Source organism: Pseudoliparis swirei, chromosome 8 (genome assembly GCF_029220125.1).
Source record: "Pseudoliparis swirei isolate HS2019 ecotype Mariana Trench chromosome 8, NWPU_hadal_v1, whole genome shotgun sequence".
Classification (NCBI taxonomy): Eukaryota; Metazoa; Chordata; class Actinopteri; order Perciformes; family Liparidae; genus Pseudoliparis; species Pseudoliparis swirei.
In genome coordinates this window covers 12,049,250-12,063,951 of record NC_079395.1, presented here as the reverse complement: position 1 = coordinate 12,063,951, position 14,702 = coordinate 12,049,250, and the positions used below count along the sequence as shown (strand labels likewise).

The 14,702-nt window shown below is 39.5% G+C and overlaps 2 protein-coding genes across 5 annotated transcripts in view; both read right to left on the bottom strand.

Moving 5' to 3' along the window:
• Positions 1-605, bottom strand: part of pde4ca (phosphodiesterase 4C, cAMP-specific a) — a 50,139-nt gene extending 49,534 nt beyond the window's left edge. Inside the window, exon 1 of the mRNA XM_056420467.1 lies at positions 542-605. The gene's annotated coding sequence lies outside the window, so the exon portion shown is untranslated. The remainder of the gene's footprint in view (positions 1-541) is intronic.
• ifi30a (IFI30 lysosomal thiol reductase a) lies at positions 447-6,617 on the bottom strand. Of its 4 annotated transcripts, none has more exons than XM_056420484.1 (7): positions 6,407-6,617; positions 2,680-2,868; positions 2,459-2,533; positions 2,140-2,226; positions 1,843-1,995; positions 774-842; positions 447-636 (listed from the first exon to the last, which is right to left on the bottom strand). In XM_056420484.1, exons 1-7 carry the CDS (start codon positions 6,527-6,529, stop codon positions 565-567), a joined length of 768 nt encoding a protein of 255 aa, XP_056276459.1. In that variant the 5' UTR covers positions 6,530-6,617; the 3' UTR covers positions 447-564. The 4 variants fall into 4 exon arrangements, with proteins under 4 accessions (XP_056276459.1, XP_056276460.1, XP_056276461.1 ...); XM_056420485.1 differs by lacking the exon at positions 6,407-6,617 and adding an exon at positions 5,618-5,962; XM_056420486.1 differs by lacking the exon at positions 6,407-6,617 and adding an exon at positions 4,764-5,609.
• Positions 6,618-14,702: the final 8,085 nt, after the last annotated feature.

The following is a 14,702-nucleotide window of genomic DNA, read 5'->3' as shown; positions in this document are numbered from 1 at the left end:
CCCGCTCGGCTGCACACCCACATAAATGCAGCTTTAGAAAACAAATAAACACAACAGTTTTGACTCATATCACTGATTTGTGTTTTTACCTGTGTGGTTTGGTATAGTTGGCATCACTATTTTATAAAAAACATGTTATTGAACATCAAGCCAAAAACCAAGGTTCAGCGGTGATGTGTTAGATAACCATAACTTTAGAAACAGTGGTCTAATGGACATTTAACTGTTAGTTTGTTTGTCCATTACCTGTGGTAACACAAAACTATAGATGTGATATGGCGCCATCTAAAGGCTGCGAGAACCGTTAGTATGACCCGACCGAGCAATGGACACTGAAAATACTACAAAGCTATGAATGAGTCAAAACGGTAGTGTGTTCATGGTTTGAACGGATAACATTTCAATGACACTTTTTTTTTTTTTTAAAGGAAAAAATTCTATTCATAAACATTTTATTAAATGGAGTTTATTTTTCCCTTTTCAGAAATATAGTAAGAAAATATTTGATGACACTTCAGTATTCCTCATTTAGTGGCCACACCTGGAACAGTGCAAGTGAGTCCTTCACTCTTTGTGGCAGTAGCTTCTGTAGCGTTTCGGTTTCGCCTCCCCCCCGCAGGCTGGAATCTTGGGGCCCTGAATTTTTTTTTTTTTTAAAGGAAGCACTTGTTAGAGGTGACCTGCTTGTGCTTTTATAGCACAGTAAAATTGTACTATAAAAAAGGCAAATGTGCATGACTGAACGATTCAGACTTGATTGCCATCAACTGTACCTTGTACATGCTGCAGACCAGAGTGAAGAGAGAGTTTAAGGCCTTGTCCTGCATGTCCTCTGTGTGCTCCTGCAAATCAAGTAAAAATGAGTATCCAAAAGGCCATGTAAAAAGATTAATACATTTTTAATAAGTAGCATTTAGGCAAAGACTGAAAGAACATTATTGACTTCATCAACAGCAGATCTCAAAGATAATAATCGCCCACTGTTGAGACTCCGCCCACTCCTCCTCCCCACCGCCATCTGCCTGATGGATCGTGGAGGTCTCCATCGTGGAATATGCCTACTATGAACTATTCATACACTCTGTCATATTCATTGAATGTATTTTAACTCTAAATCTGTCCTTCTGTACACATTACATCTATTGCATCTGTCCATCCTGGAGAGGGATCCTCCTCTGTTGCTCTCCTGAAGGTTTCTTCCCTTTTTTTCCCCCTGAAGGGTTATTTGGGAGTTTTTCCTGGTCCGATGTGAGGTTTTGGGGCAGGGATGTCTATGTGTACAGATTGTAAAGCACTCCGAGACAAATTTGTAATTTGTGAAATTGGGCTATACAAATAAACTGAATTGAATTGAAAACTAGAATAATCTAAACGTCAATTGTCATAAGTAGCATATACATTGTTGATTTGTCATAGCCCAAAACTTGTTTTGTAAGGTCAGTGACCTTTGACCGCAACAATTTAATTCGTTAATTCTCAGGTCCAGATGGAAGTTTGTGCTAAATGAAATGAAATTCCCTAGAGGTGTTCCTGGGATATAAGCCAGGGACCATCAGAACTACAAACAGTTCATTTAGAGCTCAATTAAAGAAATGGTTAGTTAGTACCCAGCTGTCAGCACTAGAACGTAACTGCTCCTTACTGTCCGTGTTGAGCCGTCGCTCTCTGTTGTCAGGCGTCTATCCTTTGCTGGTCGACCAGCATCGACCTGCATGCCCGTTTGTGATCAATTCATGTCTGCAGCTTTATAGTTTATAGCGGCCTCCTTGTTATGTTTTATTTCTCCGGAGAAGGTCACAGCAGCCTTAGTTTTTTTTCATGCCGACTGCACTGGAGACTTGCCCCATTTATGGTCACCCAGGGAACATATTGGTGGGGAGGTTTCAGAGCTCCGGTCTTCAGGGCATTCTGATGCATCAGCTGGTTTCCCACATCCCCTTTTACGCAGCTCATGACGCGGTCCCACCTCAGCTCGGTGCTGTAGAGTTCCAAGCACTGCAAACGCCAATAGAAAGAAATAAACACAAAATAATAAGTAATATGTTGGGGAAGTGTCAGTGACCGAAAAGATGGTTCACAGAGGGAGGTAGACAAACAAAAACCAGCAAAACACTGACACACACACACACACTTCCTTACGCTCTTGGCTGCTTTGATGACATCAGTGGAGGATTCCATGCAGTAGATAATCTGGTAAGCAACGTCCGTCATGTTCAACAGACAAGTCTGAGAGGAACGAGAACATCAATTAATCACAGTAGCATCAGCATTGTGACACTACCGACTCCATTTAAAAACAAAACCATTTCTTCAGGCACTTTCACAACACAGATTTAAAAGAATCCATTCTCTATAAGGGATGAACAGTATGTATTCCCATTAAGGGAGATTACATGTTTCTGAAGTGTATTCACAGTATTATTCTGCAGTTCTCTGTGCATTTGGAGGGCAACTTTACCTCAATCATGTTGCTCAGACATTCCTGTTCTCCATGCTGGCATTCAAAAATATACTTCTGTCCATCAGGTTTCTCCTGGGGTGCAATAAATGCAAACAACAAAGATTATCACAAATTACGTTCAAGGGGGGGGGGGGGGGGAAGAGAAAAAAATAGTCAACACACATGATTTGAGCACAACCCCATTACCCTCTATAAAGTGTAAAGGGGGGACTGCTTACCTGTGCGTTGCCGTAGGGCACCAGAGTAACAGACATGATGTCTTTCAGCATGAGCCAGGTGGGAAAGAGCATCTCAGTGAAAAACATTCTGCAGCCGGGACACAGACTCTCATAGTAAAGCACCACCTCCACTTCATCTGTTGTCTGGTGGGACCTGGTGAAGTTAGACTCCCGGCACTGCTTCAAAACCTGAGAGAGAGAGAGAGAAGAGAGACGACTGTGTTAATGTAACTGGCAAAGTTGAGTCAAACTCAATTGGTTCAGCCTGCTGCACACAACATAGATAATGTAGTTAACGTGTTCAGGTTCCTGTCAAGCTAAGCTAACCGCGAGCCATAAAAGACCTGACACGGTGATACCGATAACTGTGATACCAACATGAGAATGACAACATGAGTTACGCTACGAGAAATGTCGCGTGAACAACGTTTCATGCGCTACTTTCTGTACCTGGAGACATTAAAGTGTTAGGTTTTTTTACTAGGGCTGTGAAACGATTACAATTTTTAATCGGGTTAATCACAGGTTTTTGTGGATTAATCATGATTAATCACATATTACCGATATTCTCGGTATATTTTGTGAGAACATAGAGATTTATGACAAAAGACGGATATATACATTTATACATTGTTCTATACAATGGTGCTGCAACTCAGCAGTTATTTAGCAGTTTTCTTCCATATGGAACATTAATACATCTTCATCCTAAACAGAATGTTTAACCCTCCTGTTACCTTTCGGGTCAATTTGACCCCATTCAATGTTTAATGTCGGTGTTCTTTGGGGTCAATTTGACCCCAGGCTGTTTTTCACTGTGTCAAACATATAAGAAATATCAACTTTTTTATTTATTTAAAGGGCTATTTAGGTAGTCAACAAACAAACATAAAGTACCTCACACTTAAACTTGGGAAGCAATATTAATTCTAATAATTTTCTGGAGGTTTTAATTGCTGGGGTCAAATTGACCCCGAGGGTAAAATATGTTAGTAAAGTAAAGGTAACAGGAGGGTTAAACAGAACATGTTTCTCTTGTTTGTCAACCATTAACTCCACCATGACACAATCTAAAGGCCTCTAGTCTTCCTCTAGCAGCTGCTGAGGCAAACTGACTGTGTGGGTTTTCTTCATGAACTGGGCCGTGATGAAAGGGACGGCGGGGACACCGCTGCAAAGCTGAAACCTCACCGGCCCGGACACGGGGACAGATTGACAAGTGACTTTTTTTTGCTCGGTCCCGATGCGCGCGCACGGAGCTCTGTGGCGCGCCAGACGGAGATCGATAAGTGTTAACGCAACGCGTAGAGACAGAAATGACATGCTGCTGTGGAGATACGATCAACAACAGACGTTTAGTTTAATAAAAGTACAAAGACGTGCTATAGAGAACATGTCAGGGGGCGGGCCAATCTCTTTAATGTCATGCGATCTACCGACACTACGCCGCGATCGACTGGCAGGTCGCGATCGACGTGTTGAGACCCTGATCTACAGGAAGTAAAAGTCGGAACAAGGTTTCCGGAGGTGAACCTGCGGAAGGATCATTACCGATGAACAGACCGTCTGCATGAGAGCGGACAGAGTTCAGATTGAAGTGGTGGATTGGAAGCTCATTTTGCAAGTAACTTTTTTTTCGTCCCGACGACCAACAACAGACGGATTGGAAGCTCATTCTGCGCATGCGTTAAATGAGTTTTAAAAAAATAACTAGTTAAACCTGTAATTGGATTAACTGAGTTAACGCGTTATTTTTCACAGCACTATTTTTTACGTTTGTAATTTATCTTGGCATTTAAAGTTATCTAGCTAACGTGAACGCCAACTTGGAAAGTGTCGTCAGGGTGACTGGCTGGATACGGCTGATATACCTGCTGTTATTTGTAGGCAGCTACCTGTAGAGCAGGGTTGCCAGGTCTGTGTGACAAAACCAGCCCAATGGCCAATCAAAACCAGCCCAATATCAGAACTCAAAATATGCCCGTGCCAAACCATATACACTGCTTTTAAAGTCCAACAGCATTGCTATCATTGCCAAATGTATTGTAATATCTACAAAGTAACACCAAATGTTTAAAACATACCTGCAAACTCATGAGGGGTGCAGGTGACTCTTTTTTGTTGTTGTCACCACACCACATCCACGTTGTTTGAAGCCTCAAAGCTTTTAGAACCACAACTAGTCATTTTATTGTTCTGACCACAAATCTAAATAATGATAATAAACAGTTTAAGACCAAAAGGTTCTCCGCTCTGACTCAGCCCTATAATGATAGTAATAACAAATATACATTGTCATTATATATAATATGGTTAAAGTCATTCATGAACCAACTTCCTTTTTTGTTGCCTGAACAGTCCTCATGGACTTTTCCCTGAATCTGTTCTGTCTCCACCTGTTTGTCACGATACTCATATTATAACTTCTATACATATTACATACCTGCCATAAATATCATGATACCAGAATTCAATACACCATACAAACAATATGGTACCATAATTACGAGACTGGTATATTTATCTATAATAGTAATAAATAAAACATCTGTATGGTTCACTTTTTACCAACTTTTTCAACACTTAACAAATGACAGTAATATGAGTATTCATACAGCCAGATATGAATGAAACTACATGGTTCCATCATAGCATTGATTATACACTATGAGGCCGTTAGTCTCTGACCAGATGATCCACAGTTCATCAGGATGAGCAGCTGGAGAGTTACACAACTTTACAGACTGAAACATTTCACTTCTGGCATCTTTTTATTTTTTAAGCCGAAGTCTCTAAAGCTGCGCCACTTCTCTCGCTGTGAGCTGCGCAGCGCAGTGTGCGCAGACAGCTCGACACGGAGCAGTGCGTGCGCTCTGATCGCTCTCTTAATGAAGTATCGATACTAAAAATATGCTAAATCACATCGTGTTTAACGTACGGGTACTTTGTTAGCATCTCTACACCGTGCAGCGTGACAGGAGTAGATGTAGCGGGCTAACATTCAAGCTAACCTGAACCCCCAAACGCTGTGGACATCTGAACGCTGATTGGCCGAGACTCGACACGTCCCATCAAAGATGTTCTATTGCGAAGAGCACCACGTCACACTTTTCTCCGCGTCTCACTGCAATCTCAACGGCAGCGGGCCAGGTGACCCCCCCCCCCCCCAAAACAAAAACTCTTCGGATCTCCACGATTCACGTGGATGACCTATTTTGAGTTCAAAACGGTGAATTTCACAGAAAGGTGACAAGTTTGCAGGTATGTTAAAAGCAGTTTTCCCTAAAGAGTTATTTCACCTAGTTCCTAAAATGGCCTTGTGTAATTAGATACAGTACATTATCATAAATAAAGTGTGTATGTGCTGATCTGGAGTCAGTTTGGTAGGATTTGGGTATAAATAAATTATTTCATTTCAAATATGGATTTTTATTTAAAGATATTCATGTAATTTGCATGCAAAATAGGTCTACCCGAACCAGCGGACAAAGAATTCAACCCGCGGCAACACTTCAAAAGTAGCCCAATTCCGCGGGGAAACCGCGGACCTGGCAACACTGCTGGAGAGCCGTAATTTAACGGAAGTTAGGTCAACTTTTAACCGGAACTAGCTTAAACATGGAGTGTCCAGTGACGCCTCGGTCCTCATAGCATTTCAAGGATCATGAAATGACGCTAACAGACAGACGTTATTCCGTAACTAGCTTACACCGTTAACTAATCTTACCCCGCACTGGAGAGCTGATTCCAGAGACGAGCACCACTGTGAGGGAGGATGGGGACATGACGAGAGAGCGCACTGAACATTTAACACGACAGTCAGAAGCAGCAGCAGCAGCGGGGTCTTCATCTCCGCCTGCAGCACGGGGCTTCAGAGTGACGCTGCACACACGCGAGTCACCTACAATTAATTTAGTACGGAAACCTACAATGGCACTTTAAATATGCCACCGCCGCTTCCTCGTGGAGGCTACTTATATTCTGATTGGCTGAAGATCATGTGACCAACGCAGCGTCACTATTGTAACAAGAGATTTCTGAAGACATATTTATGAGTCAAGATGTCATGACACAGCTTTTAACCTCTTTTTATGTATCCCAGAGATGACTAACGTGGTAGACAATACAACAAAGGTTTCATAAATATTACTTATATTACTCTTTTAACACCTAATAAACGGGGTAAAGTGTATTCTGCAAATACACCAGAAGTTAAACCAACTTTAAAAGGTGACATCAGGGTGGTATAAATTATAAAAGTGTGGTTGAGTTACACCAAAATCATGACTATACAAGGTTTTAAAAATTCCTTTATACCTTCCTGGTACAGATAAAATATAACAAAAATGTTTTAAATATTTGTATGAGTAATTGGGTGATAAGTTGTTTGGAGATGTATTATTGGCATTACTTGTACACATCATCTGGGTGATTATAAAACTCTTGCATGTCTCAGCTCAGTTCTTCGGTCCATAAGTCCAGGAGTCATGATAACACACTGGAGCAACACATCACAAACCCTCGAACATTATGGAAGGTTTTACCTGGTGACTCTCACATGATCTCTCCCAGCTGTCCCCTCAAACCAGGATAAGAGACAAAAATAGCTGACAGGACAAAGACTCCATGATTCACTTCTTCCTGTGTTTATGTTCGGAGTGTTATAATATAAAACTAAACCAGTACAGTTCTTCATCTCTGCTATGCGTTACCTGCGTTTGCTTTTACCATATTCTCCTACAATGTGGGGACAAGTATTTTATAATGTATGAGAAAGTCAAACACATTTTTCACATTTTCTCAGTTCCCTCGTGTGGTATCTGGCCTTCAAATAAAATTGGTCTTCATTGATTAGGTTTTTTGATACTTCTATGAGTTTATGTGTCCACCCTAATTGAATTGTAGAGAAGGCATTTTATCCTTTGTGGTTTTCAAAGAATTAAACAATAACATTTTTGAATGAACCATAACACTATCTTTTTTTAAAAGAAAGGTTGTAGTTATTCAAGTTATACCACAGATCTCAGAACAGTGTTCATGCTAACAGCAAGTGATAAATGGATTTTGTTTTTGTGAAGGTTTCTCAGTGTCCGTCTGTGTTGAACTTTCCCTCCGTTGTCAGGTGTGTGCAAATGGTTGGAATGCAGTCTCTTCCCCACAAAACATTTGCAAAGATATATATATATATAAAAGAAGTAATATCCCATGTTGTCTACATCTGTGTTGGCTTGCTGGCAGTCTTCTTCTTCACTGCCTTTATTTGTGGATTGTTATTTGTGTGTCGTGTGCATAAAACAAACGAAATGGAGATCCACTTCTAAAAACATTCTTCCATAAGACAGTTAGTCAAAATCAAAAACTGTTACCGTTAAATGACTGACATTTATATATTGGCACATTTCAATTTGTACAGTATTTTTTATTTGGGTACACAAACAAACACATTTCAGTGAGTGTTTCAAATGAGGGGTGCCATATTGTTTAAGCCTAGCAAAGTTAGCAAGAATATACAGGACTGTCTCAGAAAATTAGAATATTGTGATGAAGTTCTTTATTTTCTGTAATGCAATTAAAAAAACAAAAATGTCATGCATTCTGGATTCATTACAAATCAACTGAAATATTGCAAGCCTTTTATTCTGATTTATTGCTGATTATGGCTTACAGCTTAAGAAAACTCAAATATCCTATCTCTAAATATTAGAATATCATGAAAAAGTATACTAGTAGGGTATTAAACAAATCACTTGAATTGTCTAATTAACTTGAAACACCTGCAAGGGTTTCCTGAGCCTTGACAAACACTCAGCTGTTATAAATCTTTTTTTTTACTTGGTCTGAGGAAATATTAAAATTTTATGAGATAGGATTTTAGAGTTTTCTTAAGCTGTAAGCCATAATCAGCAATATTAAAAGAATAAAAGGCTTGCAATATTTCAGTTGATTTGTAATGAATCCAGAATGCATGACATTTTTGTTTTTTAAATTGCATTACAGAAAATAAAGAACTTTATCACAATATTCTAATTTTCTGAGACAGTCCTGTAACTAGGACAAGAACACGCGAGTATGTGAAAGTGTGACGAGTTGATTGGCTGAACATTATGAACCAAGGAAATAAAAGCAGAGCAGTAATTGTCATTTTATATATCTTTTATTGTCTTTTAAAATCATTGCATCAGCCTAAAGAAAGAACCGTACAGATGAAAGAGTAACTGTCTGAGGACAAATAACTCTGAAGCAAGCTGTACACGAGAGAGAAAGAAAGAAATGTTGCATCTGAATAAAGGCAGACCAACGGGAGGGAGGATGACGCATGAGAAAAAGAATATCCATCTTTTCGTGCATAGGGCTTGGGCACAACTCAACCAATCGGCTCGACTGGCTGAATCAACAGTGCTCCCTCCGAGTTCAATTGCACTTTGGTGTAGAGTAGCTTTATCGGACTGCCCCATTTGAAAGAAAGCGATCGTTGTTAACTACCCACTGAGAACCGTGGAGTCTGTTGCTGCTGAGGCCGTGACGCATTCATCAACTTGTTGGGCAACATGGGAGAGCAAAGCACACAAGACGTTGCCTTGTTATTAGTGTCAAAATGTTGATGCACGTTCTAAATTGTTGCCGATCTTCAATGTTGCCCAGGTCGTTGTGAAAGGGATCACTTCCAATCTCGTCTCCAACGTTCAGAGTTGGGTCTTGAATATGAACTACTGTACACCAGTGAAAAGTACTACAACATTCACATCAGAATAATCAAACAAATGGGAACCTTTCAGGTCAAAGTCTTGACTGAGAAGTGATGGTGTGAGAAGATTGGACACAAAGAGGACATGAAAGTGCAGTTGTTAATGTCATAACATTTTAAATGGAAATCACACAAGCTGAAACTATTATCGGTACGATTTGGTCGGGAAAAAATGAGTTTAACCAACCATTTTAATTTGAGTATAATTTGTTTTGTAGTGCAAATCAAGATCAGGATGCCTCTTGATAGTTATTCCAGAATGTCTGACTGTTTATGTAATAAAAGTTACTCAAGCATGTTCAACAAGTGGTGTGTTTTTACTGTTATTCACAAGACGTGGGTGTCACCCCATATAATTTCTTTGAACTGGGTCCTTACCAGAAAACACCTGGCAGTCACGCTGTCCACTACTGATCCACCATATGTACATTTTATAAAAGCAAACGATGTCACAGCGTCTCAAGTTAGGATTCAGTCCTGCATAAACAAGGCTCAGTGTAAGGTGAACTACTCAGCAGGTAAAGCATGACAAAGACTGATGAATAAGTGTGTTTCAAGAAAACCATGATCTTGTTGAGCTATTGTTTTGAATTTGAGGGAGCACTGTTCTCATGAGTCAAAAAAAAGATAAACAAACCAAAAAAAGAAAAAACAGAACAAGCAGTCATAACATTTTCAAGTTTAAAATGACAGAGGAAACAAAGAAATATAAATCAATCTATTACAGCCACTTTGAGGGACAGACAGATTGATTCTCAAACGCATATTTACTATTTGGTTATTTACATATTGTAAACATTTGTATTTTCTTTTTTTCTGTACGTAGGAAAAAATTCAAGCTAGCTTATTTTTTTCTTTATAGGCTCTGTAAGGTTATCATTAACGAATATAAACAAACAAACAAAAACTAACCAACACTTGGACTGACATCTACCAGCTTTTTTTAAAAGCCCCAAAAAAAAAAAAAAAACATACTTAGGCACCATAAAAGAACACTTTCTAATGCCATCATTGTTCCACATACAAAGATCTGCGTAAAGGAGTGATCACAAACTATTCATGTACCTTTCCACTGCCCGGTTGCCAGGTTGTTCTTTGACCTTCAGCGACCACAGAGATCGACACGCTGGTGAGACGGTTCACTGAGTCACAGCGCCGGTGTCCACGCTGTGGCGATCTCTGTGGCAGCTTCCTACTGGAAGTGTATCTTTTGTGGTGCAGCTTTAACACTCAATCTATTCACAAAAACTAAATCTTCCAAATGACAGAACAGATTCTCATGTTCAAGAAGAAAAAAAAACCTCTAATATTTAATAAAATGCAAAGCAGCCAAGTCTGCGTTTAGCATATAGACTCAGCTCTGTAAATATTAACACATGTACATGAGCTTGCTTCTTCCTCTGAACGCACCTGATAATCATGCTGATAAGATTACATCTTTGTTGATCAACTGTGACCACAACGTGTGCTGCCGATCATGATGAAGCTCACTGCAGCCGATTAGTAAAAATGCTTGCCTTTCAATAAGTGCTCGAGCACAATGCAGCCGCGGAGCAAGTCTAAAGATCACGTTCACATCAAAGCCTCTTTCTGATTGGTTTCAAGCACAGTCCAAATCAGAATTATATCATCCAAAAATATAGTTATCTAAGTATATATATATATTTCAAAATATGTATTCTCTATTATGTTTCTCATTCTTCAAACTTTAATAGACACCAAATATAAGTGTTTCTTTGTAGTCAGTGAAAGATGTGCTTTGTGTGTGAGGCCATTACAAGAAATATCATTTACAGTGTACCAAAGCTGAAAAAATATTTAACTCCTTAAATGATCAATTGTCATAAAAAAATGTTTCTCGAGAAGCTCCGACACAAATACATAACTACTAACAGGATGAAAGCTTTGAGTTTCAGAATAATAACTAAAAGTCGTCTCAAAGTCTAAACTCGAAGTCAAAGCGCAATAAAGCCTTCATCTTCTGCCCGTCTCTCCGCCTGACCAGGTTTCATTGCTACAAAAGTTGCATTGCTTTTAGCTATTAAACATTTGTGATTAACATGGCATATATGGCAGATTAAAGTGTTTAGCTGCACTGTAAAAATGTTAATCTAACAAGTGGTGCAGCAAGCGATCCAGCTCTACATTTCTATTTCTTCTTCTAGCAACTAAAGACACGGAGCACATCGCTGACGTGGAAGCAGAACCAGCTGGTTCTTGAAGTCTTTGAAACAAGCCGACCTGCTTGAGGATAAACTGCAACCCATCGGCATGATTACCCAAGACATGTTTGTAAATGGTTGTTTTTACAAAATGACAAGAAGGGTTTCATCTACTGTTCGACTAGCAGTATCTAGCCATGCATTTAGTTTAACTTTCATTGAAATACTCAACAGCAAAATGTGTTTTCAGAAACAATGTTTTGGTTATTCTGGATAATACACAGAACACAGTCAACAGTTTTCTTAGGGACTATTTCTTCAGAAGAAATTAAAATCTAAACTATCTGCATGTTTAAATATCAATAGTGAAAACATGTCTTATTGTTATTTAGGGGAACTGACCCTTTCGGTAAATCAATTATATTCATCTTGTTAAGCTGGAACATTTTGCAGTGTGGACACACATTGCATAATGAGCCAGCAGCTCTCCTTAAAGTCGGTTTGATAAGTATTACAGAGTGTATACAGTCCATATAGTAAAACTAATTTTAAAATAAAAACATTGCAATCAGTCAAAAAGCATCAGAATTACATGACAGCTGTTGACCGCAAAAACAACGAAAGCATATACTGTACACTGAATACTCCGATATCATAAAGAAAACGGTTAATCAACCCCGATATACCGTATGGAAAGACCGTAACAGTATCAACTAAAAACACGAAAGACAACTGAGCTTCACCACTGTCTGAGTTTATGGTTGTTGGGCGTTAGACACACTATTGAGTGTGTGTAACAGAAAAAAAAGTGCAGTCACAAAATGTTGGTCCAATAAACTGGATAATGGGTGCGTCAGCAGTGGCGGATGACTCGACCGGATTGCCCGTTCGCAGAGGAACAGACTTCATATAAAACACTGAGAAATGCTGCATGCATTATTAACTTGAGAGCTTATCAAGTGAGCTTCAAACTGGGCTGGGCCACGGATGTGTATGGTTCACATTTCTATCTTATCTGAGATTTATCCAAAAAAATATACCAGACCAGGAAGAAGAAGAAAAAAAACACACCAAAGAAAACTAGCTTTGGTGCAGTGAGATAGAGCACCAAGCTACTGTACAGCCCCCACCACAGGAAGAAGGAATATGTAACAACTATAGATGTAACAACAAAGAGGCACAACTAAAATCTTGAACATGCTCAGATTTGCTCTAACACACACACAATCGCACAAAAACAACTACACTCATCTGCCATTCACCCTTTAGTCTTTGATAAATGGCAAATGTGTGAACCGCGGGGCACAGCAGAAGGTGGTGGTGGCCCCATCGTCCACGAGAAGAAGACAAGCTCATCACAATGACAAAAGGCACTTCTAATCTTCCTCACTCACATGTGTTTATAGCCCTCTAATCAGAAGCACCGCCGTCACCTCGAGTTTCATTCTTGGGAATTTCTACTTTCCAAGAACTGTGCAAAGTACAGTACAATTGATTCGTCCTGACCGAAATCAAAATGATTCAAACTTTTCAGGCCTAGTTAGGTTTCATTTGAAAGTGTGATTGGTCTGTTTGGAAAAACGTTGCTACCTGAAATTTGTGAATCAACATTTCAAAAACAGAAATGACACTACGCCCAAACGCATCGTGTTTGTTGGAAGCTTCGGTCTTCGGATGAAATATACAGAATTGACTTTCATGACCAGACGAGTAGGTGAATATCTCACGACAATTTCTATCCCTCCTTAAAAAAAGAACACACAAATCCAAAACGTGCAACCTTGAAAACAGTGCACTATTTTCTAAAACCTTCTATTGCCATCAATGTTTGCCTCTTCTATATCTTTCTACAAAAATACTTTTGTCTTTTTTGGCAATCTGAGTCTACTACATGTAAGAAATTTGAGAGAGTATTCATATTCATTCAGTCTCAATAAATCAACTGTGTGAATGAAATTGAAAAGAGGCATCTTTTCCTTTTCATCGAGCACACAACACTGACGGCCTCTAAACAAATGAACTACGTGTTGAAGGTGACAGAACAACGACGGTACCACCCCTCCCTCAAGCCCAATGAACGTGAGGGAAACTGAAACTCACTGCCACAGAACAGAGGGAGGGAACCGATCTGTCAATGCAAAAACCTATTTTCTACATTTGACTCTGTTGTGCGGAGTACTACACACACCATACTGTATTTGCACTACAAAAAGTTACCAACCAATGGTGCCAAGTGAAACAAGAAAAACAACCACCCAAATGAAGGACTCCACGCATACTGAACTAGATAACCTCTCGGACCACAGAGGCCATGCTAAATGGCAAAAGGACTTTTTTTCTTTCTTTCTTTCTTGCTACATGAAAAGATATCCTTCATTTGGCTCACATTAGCTGGATACTGTGCATCCTAAAACAGAATCTAAGAGCATAGAACATTTTGTGAAAACGTAAAAAAACAGCGATGAAACTGTAAAGTCATACGCACGCATGTGAGTCTGAAATATACTGTACATGAGTTGTATTACTGCTTTTTGTACACAGGTTCTACAGCTCTGTGAGGCAAACTTGTGATGAAATGAACAGTAAAGCGTGCGCGGGGGGGGGAAGGAAGTACCGTGAGTACATCTGTATGAAAAAAATGAAAAAAGAAACATCCGCAAGGACATTGTACCGCTAAAACAGTCTAATCTAACAAGAGTGAAGGCAAATACAGTACCGAAGATACGATAATCACATAGACTGAAGGTCTACAAGTGCTCTTAAGTGCCTCAAGCATATAGAAACAAGACACATAAGAGGAGCACTAACAGTTACGCCTCAAGTCAATGGCTACAGGTGCTACAGTATCAAAGAGGATGAAAAAAGAAGGAAGATGTTTGAAACAAAGAGACGTTTGATGCTTGAGCCTTTCCACAATTTCCATTGAGAAGGAAACCTGAATCATGTGGAACTGCCTTTAGTAATGTACCCCACCATCTAGTGTATTGAGAGTACAATTATATATTCACAATATACCAAATATGTACCATGCATTTCTCTCGTCATACAGCCTTTAGTGTATGTTGTACCTCGTCAATTACAAGAGGTCCAAAGAGAGAGAGCAACAAGCAGTTGGA